This window comes from Mirounga angustirostris, unplaced genomic scaffold, assembly GCF_029215605.1.
Source record: "Mirounga angustirostris isolate CCGP_5_RB_7025 unplaced genomic scaffold, mMirAng1.0.hap1 SCAF_3, whole genome shotgun sequence".
Classification (NCBI taxonomy): domain Eukaryota; kingdom Metazoa; phylum Chordata; class Mammalia; order Carnivora; family Phocidae; genus Mirounga; species Mirounga angustirostris.
In genome coordinates this window covers 12,793,061-12,808,677 of record NW_026991711.1, presented here as the reverse complement: position 1 = coordinate 12,808,677, position 15,617 = coordinate 12,793,061, and the positions used below count along the sequence as shown (strand labels likewise).

General features: G+C 46.1%; 1 protein-coding gene and 1 non-coding gene across 8 annotated transcripts in view; one reads left to right on the top strand and one right to left on the bottom strand.

The window, feature by feature from the left end:
• Nucleotides 1-15,617, top strand: part of FARP1 (FERM, ARH/RhoGEF and pleckstrin domain protein 1) — a 269,503-nt gene that overhangs the window by 198,694 nt on the left and 55,192 nt on the right. For all 7 annotated transcript variants that reach the window (XM_064585936.1, XM_064585939.1, XM_064585938.1 and 4 more), the window contains 6 exons: nt 6,594-6,691; nt 8,850-8,964; nt 9,813-9,960; nt 12,283-12,378; nt 14,077-14,240; nt 14,737-14,805. In XM_064585936.1, coding sequence (XP_064442006.1) covers nt 6,594-6,691; nt 8,850-8,964; nt 9,813-9,960; nt 12,283-12,378; nt 14,077-14,240; nt 14,737-14,805 — 690 coding nt within the window. The remainder of the gene's footprint in view (nt 1-6,593; nt 6,692-8,849; nt 8,965-9,812; nt 9,961-12,282; nt 12,379-14,076; nt 14,241-14,736; nt 14,806-15,617) is intronic.
• Nucleotides 3,493-3,565, bottom strand: TRNAK-UUU (transfer RNA lysine (anticodon UUU)). Its single transcript has one exon. It is a non-coding gene; the product is annotated as a tRNA-Lys (tRNA).

Here is a 15,617-nt window from a genome sequence, read left to right as displayed (position 1 = left end):
TGAGACTGAGCCTATCCTAGCCTTCTCCTCCCTCTTGGTATGGAGCACAGTATCTTGGGTGGTGACCATCATTTAGCAAAGGGATGAAGACATTCCATCAGCAGTACTTAGGAAGGTGGACACTGTGCAAAGTTTCACAGTGATGAAAAGACAAGCCTGACTGTCATGGGAGCGGACAGAATGATTAAATAAACGAGAAAAAATATCAGATAATGCTAAGAGCTCCGTAGGTAATTGAAGGAGGATGATATGACAGACAGTGACCAGGTGATAGCTTTAGATGGGCCAGTCTGAGGAAGTGGGATCTCTCTGAGGACGTGATGAGAATCTTTCAGTCCTTTTTGGAGGAAGAGCTTTCCACGTAGAAGGAACAGTTGGGCAGTGTTCAAGCTCCAGATATTCAAATACAGTTGACCCTTGAACAACATGAGTTTGAGCTGCACACATCCACTTACGTGCACATTGTACATGCACGTGTGTGTGTGAGAGAGTGTGATAAATACAGCACAGGACTGATTGTAATTGTATTTTCTCTTCACAAATGGATTTTCTTCATCACGTTTCTTGTTTCTAGCCTACTTTATTGTAAGAACACAGTATATAATAAGTACAACCTACAAAATACAATCAACTGTGTCAGTCAACTCTGTTTCTGACTGGTAAGCCTTCCGGTCAACAGTAGTTAAGTTTTGGGGAAGTCAAAAGTTAAATGCAGATTTGGGGCTGCGCCTGGGGTCGGCGCCCCTAGTCCCTGGGTTGCTCAAGGGTCAGCTGTACCTAAGAGAAGGCTGGCATGGCAGGAAACAGAGAGGGCGACGTGCAGTGAGGTGGCACAGAGGCTGGACGGTTGGTAGGGTTGAAAGTCTAGCTACTGTGTGGGTGCTGCGGGACCGTGACATCTGGGAATCTGGTGAGGAAGTCATTGCTGTCGTCCCCACCATGGTGGTGGCAACAGAGGAAATGGCAGGAGTGGAAACGGAGAAGCGTGGTTGCATTTGGACTCTGTGCTGGAGATGGGGTCCATCTGTCTGGTGAGGAAGTCATTGCTGTCGTCCCCACCATGGTGGTGGCAACAGAGGAAATGGCAGGAGTGGAAACGGAGAAGCGTGGTTGCATCTGGACTCTCCTCCCGGTGATGGGCCAGCGGCAGAGACTGAAGGAATGGAGGGATGCTTAGATTTTGACTTACACGGCTGGCTGACCGTGTTGGTGACACTAAAATAGGAAGGAGTGGAGGGAAGCGGGGGATCGCAGAGGGGTGGAGAGCCAGGAGTTGGGTTCTGCCAGCTGATGTCGGAGAGGCCAACCAGACGTCACGCGGCCGTGTCAGGAAGGGCACTGGGTGCACGAACGTGGAGTTCCAGGAAGAGGTGGAGGCCATGGCTCTTCCCATGGCTCTGCGTTTTCTGAATGAGTTGCTGCTAAGTGTTTACCTCCACTGATAATTCTCAAAGCGATGAAGCCCTTAACTGGCCAGGAAATAGAGGAGCCGTCAGCCTTCTGGGAAGTATGCGCAGTTTACTAGAACAATTCACGTGGAGGAGAGGCACAAGACGGGCCAATGATAGTAGAGGCTTCCTGTCGTGTTACCGCTGGGGCTACTGGGTCTCGGCATCTGGGCTGGGCTTCCTCTTGTTGGAACGTGCATTGCTCGAAGCTCAGAACATTGACATCAGTCTGAAGGCGAGTCCAGCTGTCACAGGGCATGTGCCTTTGCCTCCTGCAGGTCACTGCATCTCTATCCTCCTTAGGCAGTTGGTGGCATGAATCCTGCTTTTCCCCTTCCCATTCTACTTTGCTTTGAGTTTTGCACCTTTTCAGTATTTGTGAATCGTTGTCTCTAGAGACTTGTAGTTTGCTCCCGTTCTGGTTTTTGCTAGAAAATTCCATGCAGCTTGGGGCTCTGTGTGGACAGCACTTTAGCCGAGGGACATGGGGACAAGAGGGCGACAGAGGCAGGTCCGCAGTTTAGCAGATTATAAGTGACTCTAGCTCTGCAGTTAATTCTCGGGGCCTCGGGAATAGGTTTCAGCTTCCCATTTATGTAGACAGAAGATTAAATAGCACTTCGCTGTTAACCAAGGAGCCGAATTCCTTTCTATTTATTGAACGACACTTCCCATGGCAATATGTCCTGTTGCCACCAGGGCCCAGGCCTCTAGAAGGAGAAAAGTAGGTGTGGGTTTGAAACAGTGAGGGGGAAGGGTCTTTGGGAAATAAGTTACCAGGTTTTCTTACTGCAGAGTTCTGAGTCCGTCTTGTTGAGCCCGATGCATTTCAGCACACTTTGCTCTGGGCATCCTGTCTTCAGTTGGATCCAGTTTCTCCTTGGCTGTGCTCTTAGCGGTGGTGATATCCATCAAAACTTGGCTGCTCTTCAAGGCCTACTCAAGCATCTCCTGAAGCTGGCAGAGAAATTATAAATTACTTTCCGTTGAGTAAGGAAAGAAAGATGAAGAGCTCCCAAATGAAATAAAATAGACACATTTAAAGCAGGGCCTCAGATTGGTGTGATTTGCAACCCTTGCCGTCCCCAGAAGCCCTCTTGATGAGCCCCGCCACCATCATCCCCTTCTCCTGCCACCCACCCTGCTGCCGAGGACCAAACTCTGTTTTGAGCGCTTTGCGTTTCCATCATTTACTGGTTTCATTTTATTCCGCGCCTGCCGAGTTAACTGAGCCTTTAGCTCCCGTGAATTTGATTGTGGTTGCTTCAGTTTATAGTACGAAAGGTGTTGGTGAATCTCTAAAGTTAGCCCTGATTTACAGCTGTCGTTGAGAAGTCAACTGTCAGGACCCAGGAAGGTCGTTCTCATGTTACAAGGGCCTCAGAACAGGAAGACTCAGCAGGACTAAGGAGTGACAGGCTCTTCCTGCAGTCTTCAAAATGCCTAAATGTGTGAGCTTCCGGAAGCTGATGCCTCGGAGCCCACACGAGACCATCACCAAAGGTTCCCAGCGCCTGTCAGACTCTGACCATTCATCTGTTCCCGAACATTTCTCCACAAACACAAGACCTCGTGTTTGAACTGGGAGATGGTAAAATATTCAGAATGTAATGCTTTTATGCCCTCGACTTATTTAAAAATTTAACCAGATAGAGGACTAAAGTCTATAGGGCTAGGAAGTGTTAGGTTAAAAAAATCGTACCCCTGCCTAATCTAGAAAGATGGTTTGTGCTGCCTCTCCCCTTAGAAACCTGTATGTTGATGTTTGGGTTCTTTTAGATTCTCTGTTTTTCTTCCCTTCGACTTCCTAGAGACAGAAAACATGAGAGTGAGAATAAATGGGTGGGGGGGAGCCTGGGTAAAGGTCAACTGTTACCAAGTGGTGGATCTGGGGGTGTTTTTTGACGGGTTTTTTGGGGGAGCTGATTACAGAATTGCCTCTGTAGTTTTTTTAGTTCTTAATAATGAAATTTCCTAAGTAACTTAAAAGGGGATTCATTTTTCTTTTCTCTCTCTTTTTTTAAATTTTACTAAGTAAGCTCTACACCCAACATGGGGCTTGAAGTCATGACCCTGAGATCAAAAGTCACATGCTCTACCGACTGAGCCAGCCAGGCACCTCTGGTTTTTCATGTATAAGGGAAAAATTGCTAATATTTATTGAATGTTTTTGTTCTAGTCACTGAGCTTTCCATAGGTTACTTCATTTAATGTTTATGACAACCTCTGTGGTTGATCTTATTAAAAGCCCCTCTTTTTTTAAATTAAGAATAACCTTTCATTATTACAAAAATTACAGATGTACAGTGTAGAAAGTTAGAACATACAGATAAGCAAAAATAAGGTGAAATACTGTATTCCTGTCGCCCAGGGGTGACCATTAGGTACTACAGGAGTGTGATATCCTTTCTGATTTTTCCATATGTACTTTTCGTTAGCTAATATCGTAACCATACTCAGATTTCTCCATTTGTCCCATAAATGTCATTTATATCTGCTCATCTAAAAGGAGATACACTGTAGGACCAGAGTTGCACTTGGTTATGTCCTGTCCCTACCTCATTTAATCTAGCAGAGTCCCTCCTTTTTTTCCTTCATGATACCACCTTGTTGAAGAAACTGGACGAGTTATACTATAAAGTATCCCACCTCCTGAATTTGTCAGATTTCTTCCTCGTGGTGCCATTTAGCTTCTTCCTCTATCCTCTGCATTTCCAGAAAACTAGAAGGTAGTTCTATACGTTTGATGGAACAAGTTGGACATTTTGGGCTAGAATCCATCAGAAGTGATGCTGTGTGCTTCCCATTTCATTAATGATGCTAAGATTCATCACTGAATTAGGGTGGTGGTGGTCTGATCTTGCCACTGCGAAGTGAAGTCATGTTATTTTGTCTCTGTGCAAACATCCAATCTCCTGAATGGATTCTACATGAATTAACAGTCCATGCCGGAGTCTGTAACTTCTTTAGAGGTTGTGGAAGGAGGATTCTTGTTATTAGTTGGCGTACTTCTGTAAGGAACTTTGCCTCATCTACTTGGATTTTCTGTATATCCTGAAATGCCACTCCTATTGGAGAGGCAGAGTCCATGCTCAATTTTTTGCCTCAGGTAACCAAATATTGCTCTAATAGTCTCCTCCAGTGGTGATACCTTCAGTTTTTCCTGCTTTCTCTTTGAATATTGAAATGGACTCATGAATTTTCATCAATTCCATGTGTTTTGATTCACTTTTATTATTCTTGTTGATACTCAAGTCGCCACAGCATTGGCAGGTGGACGCCCCTTCAAGATGTTTCTCTTACCCCCCCCCTTTTTTTAAAGATTTATTTATGAGAGGAGGGAGGATAGGGGTAGGGGCAGAGGGGGAGAGAGAGAGAGAGAGAGAATACCAAGCAGACTCCCCGGTGAGTGCAGAGCCCGACCTGGGACTCGATCTCACAACCCTGTGATCATGACCTGAGCTAAAACCAAAAGTCAGACACTCAACTCCCTGAGCCACCCAGGTGCCTCTCTTTTGCCTTTTTAATATAACCCATTTATATTTCAAAGCTGCCTTGCTTTCTAGTATCACTAGATATTCTAGGCTCATACCCACCCCTTATCTGGAATCTACCATTTCTCTGTGGACCTACCTCTGTGACCTTCCAGTAATTGTAGAGTGCCAGAATCCGACTGCCAAGATTTGCTACTGAGGTAGCACCTCTAGGCAGTGGGCAAAACTAGCAAATACCCTTCTAAAAATGTAGGAGTTCCTATTGATTTTTTTTTTTTCCAAATCAGTTCTTACATTGCACTATTTTTACTTAATATCTTTGATTTATAGGTACCTCTTTTCTCTTTCACCAAAAATGTTTACTTGCTTTATTCTGTAATATAAAAATAACTGTAAAATTAATTTTTACAGATCTGGCAACCGAGCCTTTTGGAAGGACCTAAGTGAATATTTCACCACACAAAAAAGACACTCTTGTCTTTCCAAGTTGGTTGGCAAAAAAGCTCTCGCTAACCATAATATTAAGCTACTGTTATTATCTGAGCCTGAAAGTTATTTTTTAGTATATTTGATCTGTGGGGAAAAAACGTACACGTTTGTTACACTCTGCAAAAATTATATAGAGAGTGGCGTAAGATAGTCTTCGATTTTTTTTTTTTTCTAATTTATTTGACAGAGAGAGAGAGACAGCGAGAGAGGGAGCACAAGCGGGGGGAGTAGGAGAGGGAGAAGCAGACTTCCTGCCGAGCAGGGAGCCCGATGCGGGACTCGATCCCAGGACCCCGGGATCATGACCTGAGCCGAAGGCAGACGCTCAACCAACTGAGCCACCCAGGCGCCCCGATAGTCTTCGATTTTTAAATGGAGAGGGAGAGCCACAGAATAAAATGTATTCATCCTCGTGTGACACGGTTCCAGCCGTCTCTTGGTCCTTCTAGTGACGGCTGAATGTTGACACTGCAGTCAGTGGCCCCGGGCGTTCAGTCCGGCCGGGGCAGACTTTTATTTGCTTTGCTTTGGGTACTTTTCTCTAGTTCCTCACAAGTTGCCGGAAGTGAGCCTGACTTTGACACCGAACCGCCCGCCCCCTTTGCGTGACGCCGGCCGGGCGGGGCGTGACGCCGGCCGAGGGGTGCGTGACGCCGGCCGGGCGGGGCGTGACGCCGGCCGAGGGGTGCGTGACGCCGGCCGGGCGGGGCGTGACGCCGGCCGAGGGGTGCGTGACGCCGGCCGAGGGGTGCGTGACGCCGGCCGGGCGGTGCGTGACGCCGGCCGAGGGGTGCGTGACGCCGGCCGAGGGGTGCGTGACGCCGGCCGAGGGGTGCGTGACGCCGGCCGGGCGGTGCGTGACGCCGGCCGAGGGGTGCGTGACGCCGGCCGGGCGGTGCGTGACGCCGGCCGGGCGGTGCGTGACGCCGGCCGAGGGGTGCGTGACGCCGGCCGAGGGGTGCGTGACGCCGGCCGGGCGGTGCGTGACGCCGGCCGAGGGGTGCGTGACGCCGGCCGGGCGGTGCGTGACGCCGGCCGAGGGGTGCGTGACGCCGGCCGGGCGGTGCGTGACGCCGGCCGAGGGGTGCGTGACGCCGGCCGGGCGGTGCGTGACGCCGGCCGAGGGGTGCGTGACGCCGGCCGTGTGTATTTGTGCCCGCAGGTACTTGTTCGCTCTGCAGGTGAAGCAGGACCTGGCTCAGGGCAGGCTGACCTGCAATGACACCAGCGCGGCCCTCCTCATCTCACACATCGTACAGTGTAAGTGGCGTCCGTCGCTTCCCGAGGTCATGCGGGAGCCCGCCGTGATCTGATCGATGGGGGGGAAATGATCACATGCACTAAACACAGTAATTATGCCTTTGTGCTATTTTGCTGTGAGTGCCAGTGGGTTGAAGACCATCCTCCTCGTACTTGATGGGTGTCCGCACACACCCCCCCACCCCACCCCCCAGCATTGGCCTGTGAATTCTGTGTTCGGTATCTGTCTACTCTTATCTTTCTTTTTCTTTTCAAGATTGATTGATTGATTGATTGATTTGAGAGAGAAAATGGAGGGGGGAGGGGCAGAGGGGGAGAGAGAATCTCAGCAGACTCTACACTGAGTGCAGAGTTCCATCTCAGGACCCTGAGATCATGACCTGAGCCGAAACCAAGAGTCAGATGCTCAGCCGACAGTGCCCCCCGGGGTGCCCCTCTTTTTTAAGGACTTAGTATGCAATTGTTGATCATCTCAGTTGACTCAGAGGAGAAGCTTGGACAGATGGTGTCCAAGTAAACTAAACTTCTTCTGTCCTGTTCTTGGACTTAATATCCATTATTGAATATGGCATATTAGCCTTAAGACCTTAAGACCTAAAACAACGATGGCGCTTCTTGTATTCTGTTCTCCAGAGTTCAGTAAACCCCAGGACGCATGAGGCTGGACTGAATCCTAGTGATGCTTAAAACTGGATGTTTTAATCTTCTTAATCTAGGCAAAGGATAAATTCGATTGTGCTCATTCTAAGGCTTATTGACAACCCAGCTGGGCATTTTTTTTTCCTTCTTGGCCAAGGCAAAAATTACTTGGAATATACACGTATGTTTCAGGAAGATATTTATGTCACGTATGAGTATAAAAGAAATTGTGCCATCATATCATTTTAAAATTTCTGTTCTATCCAGAGTAGTCCCGTAGAATCAGCCCATTCGGATAACTGCCCAGGTAACAAGATTCCCAGTGTCACTCCTAGTGGTTAATGAATGCGCCTAATATGATGAGGTATTTCTAGAGACCATGCTTATCTTCTTATTTTTTATATATGGGCTTACTGAAGATCTCCCAGACTTAGGAAGGAAAGTTATTGGTTTGTCATAGCAGCAGGAGGGCTAGAGAATGATTGATTCTTTTACTGGCTTAGCTGGAGCCAGATGAGTTGGCACTGTTTTGTGCAGAGCAAATATTCTCAGTGGGTGCGATTTGTAGGAACACGTAGGCCATATTCTGCATGATTACTGGTGGGGCATTTCCCAGAGTGAGACAAGCTGCTTCACATGACAGAATGACAGGTAGGTTTCATAGCAACCGTTCACTAGCTTTTACTCAAAACACCTGGGCTCTGGTCATTAGGCTACTTTTTATTAAGCTTGTTACACAGACCATATGATTCAAAGAAAAAGCCATGCTGTCCCAGAGGTATTAAATTGATATAAACTGAGGTGGAGCTAGTGATGTTAAGGTACAATCATTACTTTAAAGGTCTTTCCTTTAGATTTCCAGATCATAACAATTCGGGGATGATGTAGAGGTTATGTGAGAAAAATGTGCCTCATCTTCCTTGTAAATGAAAAATTCATAAGAATCCGCAGTTTGACCTGTCATTTCTGATGCTAGAACTACAAGAGACTTAATAAACTTTATTTTATTTCACCAAATTAGATCACGTATGTTTATACCTTTTTACCACTAGCTTTTCTCTACATGAGAAGGCATTTGGGGTTTGCACTAGTAATTATTATATATGAGTTTCAAAAGTTGCTTTTGTAAAATCCTGAAATTCTGGGGCTTATTTAGAAGTCATAAAATCATAAATCCACATGTCTAGAATTTACTGCCTAGAACAAGTTGTCCCGGTTGGGTGGGGAGGAAGGAGGGAATCAGGAACATGGGTGGATGAAGATGGATGGATGCTGAAGTTTTCTTTCCAGCTGGTAGAGATGAGAAAGAGTGGAATCCATCCTGGCATGTTGGCACAGTTGTTAAATACGTCCTCACAGGAAGTCTTCTGACGTCCGGCCCTGACGATACCCACAGTCTGGGTTCACCTTGTCCACTGCCTTCTGCTTTGCTAGCTGGAGAATGTTCCACGGGGGAATGTAACAGATTGTGAAGTATTAATCCTATATGGCTGCGTCTTCTTTCTCTGTTTCTTGGTAGCCGAGATTGGGGATTTTGATGAAGCATCAGACAGAGAGCATTTAGCAAAAAACAAGTACATACCTCAGCAAGATGCACTAGAAGACAAAATCGTGGAGTTTCACCACAATCACATGTAAGTCCCACTGGGTGCCTTGCGTTCCCTTTGTGCTGTTTCTCTCTGTCCTTCCAGCGCAGGTGGGTGTGCACACACACTAACTTTTGGGATGAAATATGCAAAGGGTGAGGGAGAAGAGCACAGAGATTCATGGGGCTGTTGTTACTCACCCTGGACTCCCAAATGCAGGTTACCTACTTAAGACCAGAGCTCTAGGTTCCTTCTTTGATTTCCTGTGCTACTGGGATAGGCCTGGAATTTAGGACTCCCATGTTGTGGAATTGAAGGGAAAATGTAAGACCAATTAACAAGAAATCAGGAAAGGGATATGGTCAACAAAGGGCAAAGGAGGAATGTTATGAAAATCTAGAACCTTTCTGTCCTCTCCATTTTGTTTTTTTTAGTCTTGATCAGTATAATATTTTTCAAAAGATGCTCTGGGCCTACTGTTTTTGTTGCTGTTTTTAAGGAGGGTACTTGAGCTTTGATGATCATATGCAAGAATGTTGCCTTGAACTTTGCTTCCAAGTGTAGGCCTATTGTAAGCGACTAAAAACATGTTTTAACACCGTGGTGTTTTGCTTTTATATGACCTTAAAGGAAACTCTTTGAGATTCCAAAAAAAAACCAGGGTAAATGTGAGATAGACTTTTGGGGTTTTGTGTTACACAGGCAATGGGGCTTTTGTCCTAGCTGCTTGACTTTGGGTGATAATGAGTGGGGGGTTGGGTGTCATCTGATTAGGTAGCTCCATTGTTTGTGATGAAATGCCTTTTTATTTCCCAAGAGAAGTTGCTTAATCTCAAATTAATAGACACAGGGAATTCAAATCTCCTGGCCTTTCTCTTTAATTTTTGTTTTGTCAGTGGACAAACACCAGCAGAATCAGATTTCCAACTCCTGGAGATTGCCCGTAGGCTGGAGATGTATGGGATCCGGTTGCACCCGGCTAAGGACAGGGAAGGCACTAAGATCAACCTGGCTGTTGCCAACACGGGAATTCTCGTGTTTCAGGTAAGAGCGTTTAGAACACAGCTCAGTTCCCTAGGTGATGGAAAGATAAGAGTTGGCCCTTCAACTCTGATTCCGTGTTGGGTGGGCCAAGTTAAGACCTCTGACAGTTACTTTTAGGTGAACAGGAAAAAACTAACCTCACCTCAGGGTTTCGATTTCTTTCCAGGGCCTCACCTTCCAGATCGTATTCCATTGGCCCCTGCTCTGGTTGGGAAATGCACAAATCGAGATTTGCTTGTGTCTGTTGACTTTGTAGGATCACAGAAATCTCTCTCAGTGGACCTCTGCTCAAAACCCAGTATAATAGAATCAGGATTTTATATCCCCCCCCCCCCCCAATAAATACCTTCTTCACACTGACACATGATACTCATGTCATCTTCCTCCCCTCCCCCCCTTTTTTTAACCTGTTAAGGTTTTTAGTTGCTTTTTTTTTTTTCCCCCAAATTTAGGGGTTTTAAAACCTAATTTAGGTTTTACCTCAGTCGGCTGATCTGTGATTTCAGGTATACATAACTTGAGAAGCGTATTTTTTAGGATTTAGTAGTTTTATAAATTCCTAAAAGCCAGGTGCTATAGTAAGTTCGTAGCAAAACACTGCACTTGAATTCTTACCTGTGTTTTACTTAAGGATACAGTTTTCTGTACTCTGAAATGTGTACTCTCTTGATCACACTGCTGTTGTACTGTTGATCAATGCTGCTTTTTGTTTCTTAACAGCTTCATTGAGGTATTATGGACGTAGAATAAAATGCATATATTTAACGTATGCAGTTTTGTAAGTTTATATATATATATATATATGCCATCAATGATATATATATATGTCCTGAAGCCATCAATGAAATCAAGACAATGAACATATTCACCACTCCCAAAGGTTTCCTCAGTGCTTTTCTTTTAAACAAAAGCGAGTCATCTGTGATTTGGTTTCAAAGGGGTACTGAGAAAGTGTCTGCCTTTTAAATTGGGTCATTTTCACCTGTTCTGAAGGTGTAAATATGTACATAATCTAAAATACTTCTTCAGACTCTGCCAGGTTCAGTTATATTTTCCCTTCCTATTTTACCAAAATAGTCCCAGGGCTTCTCTTCTCCAGTATCAGATGTTTACGACGGACATGAATTATCACAGAGTGCCGTCCCAAGAGGAGCCAAAGTTGGGTTTCGTATGGGAAAGGTGTTGGAGGAGGTGACTGCTCTTAATAGTCTCTGACCTGCTGAAATAATCTTAGGAGGACTCGATGAGCAAAATGACAATAAACCAAATAGAGTTTTCAGTCCTACCATGAAATTTTAAAATCAGAAGCCTTAAACATTTCTAAAAGTCATAGGTTGGGGGGAAGAAGTGCCTCACAATTGAATTAATTTGCTTTGATTATGTGTGATAGAATCTAAATATTGAGAATTGCTCAGTTATTTAATCATGTACAAAGTCTGTATCTTGGAATTAATCTTTTTGCCAGTCCTTAATTGCCTCATTCTTACCAATTTAAATAAACGGTTCTGGTGTTCAAGCAGGCTCAGGGGGAATTCTAATTTTAGTTGAGATGACAGGACAGATGGGAGCTGGTATCTGGCAACATCCCCTTGCTTCTCCATCACCCTGTCTCTCCACACCTGACTTTCAAAGATGAGGACGTGAGAGTCCTGCCCTGAGACTGTTCTCTGGTCTAGAAGACACACCGCGGGCCGGGCCTCCCTTCCCCATCCTGCCTGTGCGATTGGCAGCCTGCTGGGCATGGGAGCCAGACCTGTGTGCGCCAGGGGGTTGCTTGCTAACCTGCTGTGTTGCTTTTATGGAGATTAAGTTAGCTGCTGGCTAAGGCACATGCTCGGGAATCTCATTCTGCCACATGAAGTGTGTGATTTTGGACAAATTAAAATCTGTCCATGCAGCAGTTTCCACATCTGTAAGAGAAAGATAATAAACCCATCTCCCTGGGTATTGTCTAAGGTTTGAAAAGATGAGGTCTATAAAGTCCTTATGGGGTGCTTGGCACTCCGAAAGTGATGGTCACTAATTATAATGGTGGTGGTTGTCATGGTTTTTATTGTTTTTTGTCTTTCTTTTTATCCTTCCCTTGGCCGGCTGCTCCTCTCCCTGGAGGCAAACTTAGTTTGAATGCCAAAGCCTATAATTAGTGAAAAATAATGCTCCAGGAACAGGAATCATCCACAGCAGCAAATCCTGAGAATCCTCTAGCAGAAGGCCTTCTTACTGAGCATTCGAACGACAGCTCCCCATACCCGAGGCAAACAACCCCCATGTTGCTTATTATGCATTTTCTGGCTCACTGGCTGATACCTTTCTTCTTCTCAGGGTTTCACTAAGATCAACGCCTTCAACTGGGCGAAGGTGAGGAAGCTGAGCTTCAAGAGGAAGCGCTTTCTCATCAAGCTCCGCCCTGATGCCAACGTAAGTGGGTGGGGCCGGGGGGGGGGGCTGGCGCAGATTCAGACCTCGGAGCCCACCCGGTGATCCCGGGGATGGAGGGGCTCTCTTGGGGCACAGGCTGGAACTGCAGCCAGCACTGTGCCGGTGTCTGAGGGTCTGCACCCAGAGGTGTGCCCAGATGCTCAGTAACCACACTTTCACCTGCGTAGACAGAGCGAGAGTAAAGAATGTGCTGTGCCCCGCCCCCCCCCCATAGCCTGACCTATACAGTTGCTGGGGTTCCCGCCTCTGGGCCACCTCCTTGAGACCCCACTTAGCATCCCCCAGATTCGGGGCTGACCCCTGCCCACACAAGCCTCCAGCTGTCCCCAGCTTTCGCATCCCCACTTTTGTCCCCAAGTCTCTGACAACACATTCTCACAAGCTAATAAGCAGGTCCACCCCAGTTCCTGCAGAACCCCTAAAGATGTCGCTCACCCCAGGACGGGGTCAGGGAAGAAAGAGCATCTTCTTCCCCTGCCGGAGATGGGCAGTGGAGGACATGGATGATAGATTTCTGATGTCCCCAACCAGAACTTGGAGTGTTGTTCCCCCCCCGCCGTGGAAAAAAAAAAAAAGATGATAAATGGCCATCTCTAGGCTTATCGTTCAGCTACAGAGTGGATTAAATCAGCTTTTATGGCCTGACCCAGGAAGCAGTCACCCATTATAAGTTGTTTTCTATGGGAAAATGCTTTTTGAGTTCCAAAAGGTTACTTAAAAATGCAGAATTATGGCATGCTTGTTTGTAAGTTGGGACTGCCCAGAACTGTGAGATCCCTCAGAATAGTTGGAATTGCTGGGAACATTGAAGACTGTGGTAAGTCCTGTTTATAGAATACGGCCACTTACATTGAGAACGTTGAGGCTGGGAATAGAAAATGACACTATCCGCTTTCCAGACTCAAAGGACATGATTTTTTCAGCCTTGAGTGATACTTCTGTGCTCCAGAAAAAAAATGTTCATTTCCTGTGTGGTCCCTGGGGCCACCTGGACGCTTGAGCCATATGTGGCTCGACAGAGAAAAGATCTAAGACCAATATGCAAAGTTGGCATGAACCTTCAGGGAGAAAATAGAATGAAGAAGTGTGTTTCAGTTATTTTAAAGGGGGCAAAAAAGGGATTTTTTTTTTAAAGATTTTATTTATTCATTTGAGACACAGAGAGAGAGAGCATGAGCAGGGGGAGAGGCAGAGGGAGAGGGAGAGGGAGAAGCAGGCTCCCCGCTGAGCCAGGAGCCTGATGTGGGGCTCAATCCCAGGACCCTGGGATCATGACCTGAGCCGAAGGCAGACGCTTAACCATCTGAGCCACCCAGGCGCCCCAAAAAAGGGATTTCGGTGCTTGGATTTTTTTTTTTTAAAGAAGGAAATGTAAGCCGCATACACAAAATTTGTTTATGAATTTTGTCAAAAGAAATGTTAGAACTTCTGCTAAGTATTCCTGTTTTCTTTAATTCCCCTAAGGAATTCTGTGGGGGGAAAATGGTTGAATGATGACTTTATTTTGTCATTAGGAACAGCTGTATTTTATTAAACATGGTCTTGCTATATAATAAAATACACAATTGAAATTTTATTGGACATACTTGTTTTCTGTCCCTTTTCTCATTTTTCAACCCAGTGTCCACGGGTAATGGAAAAAAAAAAACAACCCACAGTGGTATTTTCTCTTTTTAGAGCTCGTACCAGGATACCTTGGAATTTCTCATGGCCAGTCGGGATTTTTGCAAGTCCTTCTGGAAAATCTGTGTTGAACATCATGCCTTTTTTAGACTTTTTGAAGAGCCCAAACCAAAGCCAAAGCCCGTTCTCTTTAGCCGAGGGTCATCATTTCGGTTCAGGTAAGGATTTCCTTCCACACCTCTGTTTGCCATGGGAACATTCCTGAGACTTGCCTTTATTCTAATTCAGAAAGGATTTCCTTTCTCTGTAGAAGCAAGTGTTAACCTTTGGTGTAGCCTCCTGGAATGCCGCATAGACTTGCACATCATTGGTTCACTTTCTCACTCCTTCTTTCAACAAACATTTGAGTGTCTTCCACATGTCAAATCCTACTCTAGGCCTTGGGGATGCACAGTGACCAGAATTATCCCTGCCTCCTCGAAGCATATGGACTCTCAGGATGGTTGCTTAATAAGCAAACAATTATTAAGGGGTGTTATCACTGGAACACTGTTATTTAGAAGGGAAATACCAAGAGATGAAATGGGCACATACAGTGTCTCTCAGAGGTCGTCTCTCCTGGTGATGGAAGGAGGGGAAGGAAAGATAGGGTGTTATGTGTTTAAATAAGAATGCCTTGCTGCCTTCTCTTCCCTCTCATCCTCTTCCTTCTAGCGGTCGGACTCAGAAGCAGGTTCTTGACTATGTGAAAGAAGGAGGACATAAGAAAGTGCAGTTTGAAAGGTAAGGGAAACTTTGATGCCACTTCTGATTTGACAGTCATTCTCTCCAGGTGACAGTGCATTCCTGCTCAGTCTCTCTTCACCCAGGCCTGGTGAGTTACCGAATGAGTGCTTCATAGTGCCCCCGGGCCAGTGTGGTGTAGACAGAAACATCTGAGCGCTGGGGCGCTTCCTCAAGGGTGAGGTGAGATGTGAATGGGCCTTGGAGGGCCAGGTGAGGAAGAAGAAGAAGCCAGCTGAGAGCGGGATGGAAGAGGAGCAGGAGGTTGTGGTGGGGATAAAACACTCTAGAAACTGCCTCTTCCAGGAGTCCTTAAGTATTTTGGGATTTGAATAGAGAGTATTTCTATAAACTTGTAATGAAATACAGCTTGGATGAGAAGCAGCAGGATTTAGAGCTGTCGTTAGCGAATGCTTATAGCCCTTGCTAGGTTCCATGCACTTTGCATATATTAACTCACAGAGTCTTCAAGCCAGCTCCATGAGGTCAGTGCGCTCCTAGTCCCCTTTTTCTTTTTTTTAAGATTTTATTCATTTATTTTAGAGAGTGCAAAGGGGGCAGGGGGAGAGGGAGAGAAGCAGACTCCCCGCTGAGGGCGGAGCCCGATCCCAGGTCCCCAAGACCATGACCTGAGTGGAAATCAGGAGTCGGATGCCTAACCGACTGAGCCCCCTAGGCGCCTCTCTCCTATTCCCTTTTTAAAGATGGAAACACCGCAGCTCAAAGAGATTGCGTTACTAGCCCACGTCACAGAGCTGGCAAGTGGCCCCCTGCCCGGAGCATGGCTCTGCTGCCCCAAGAGGGGAGAAGCA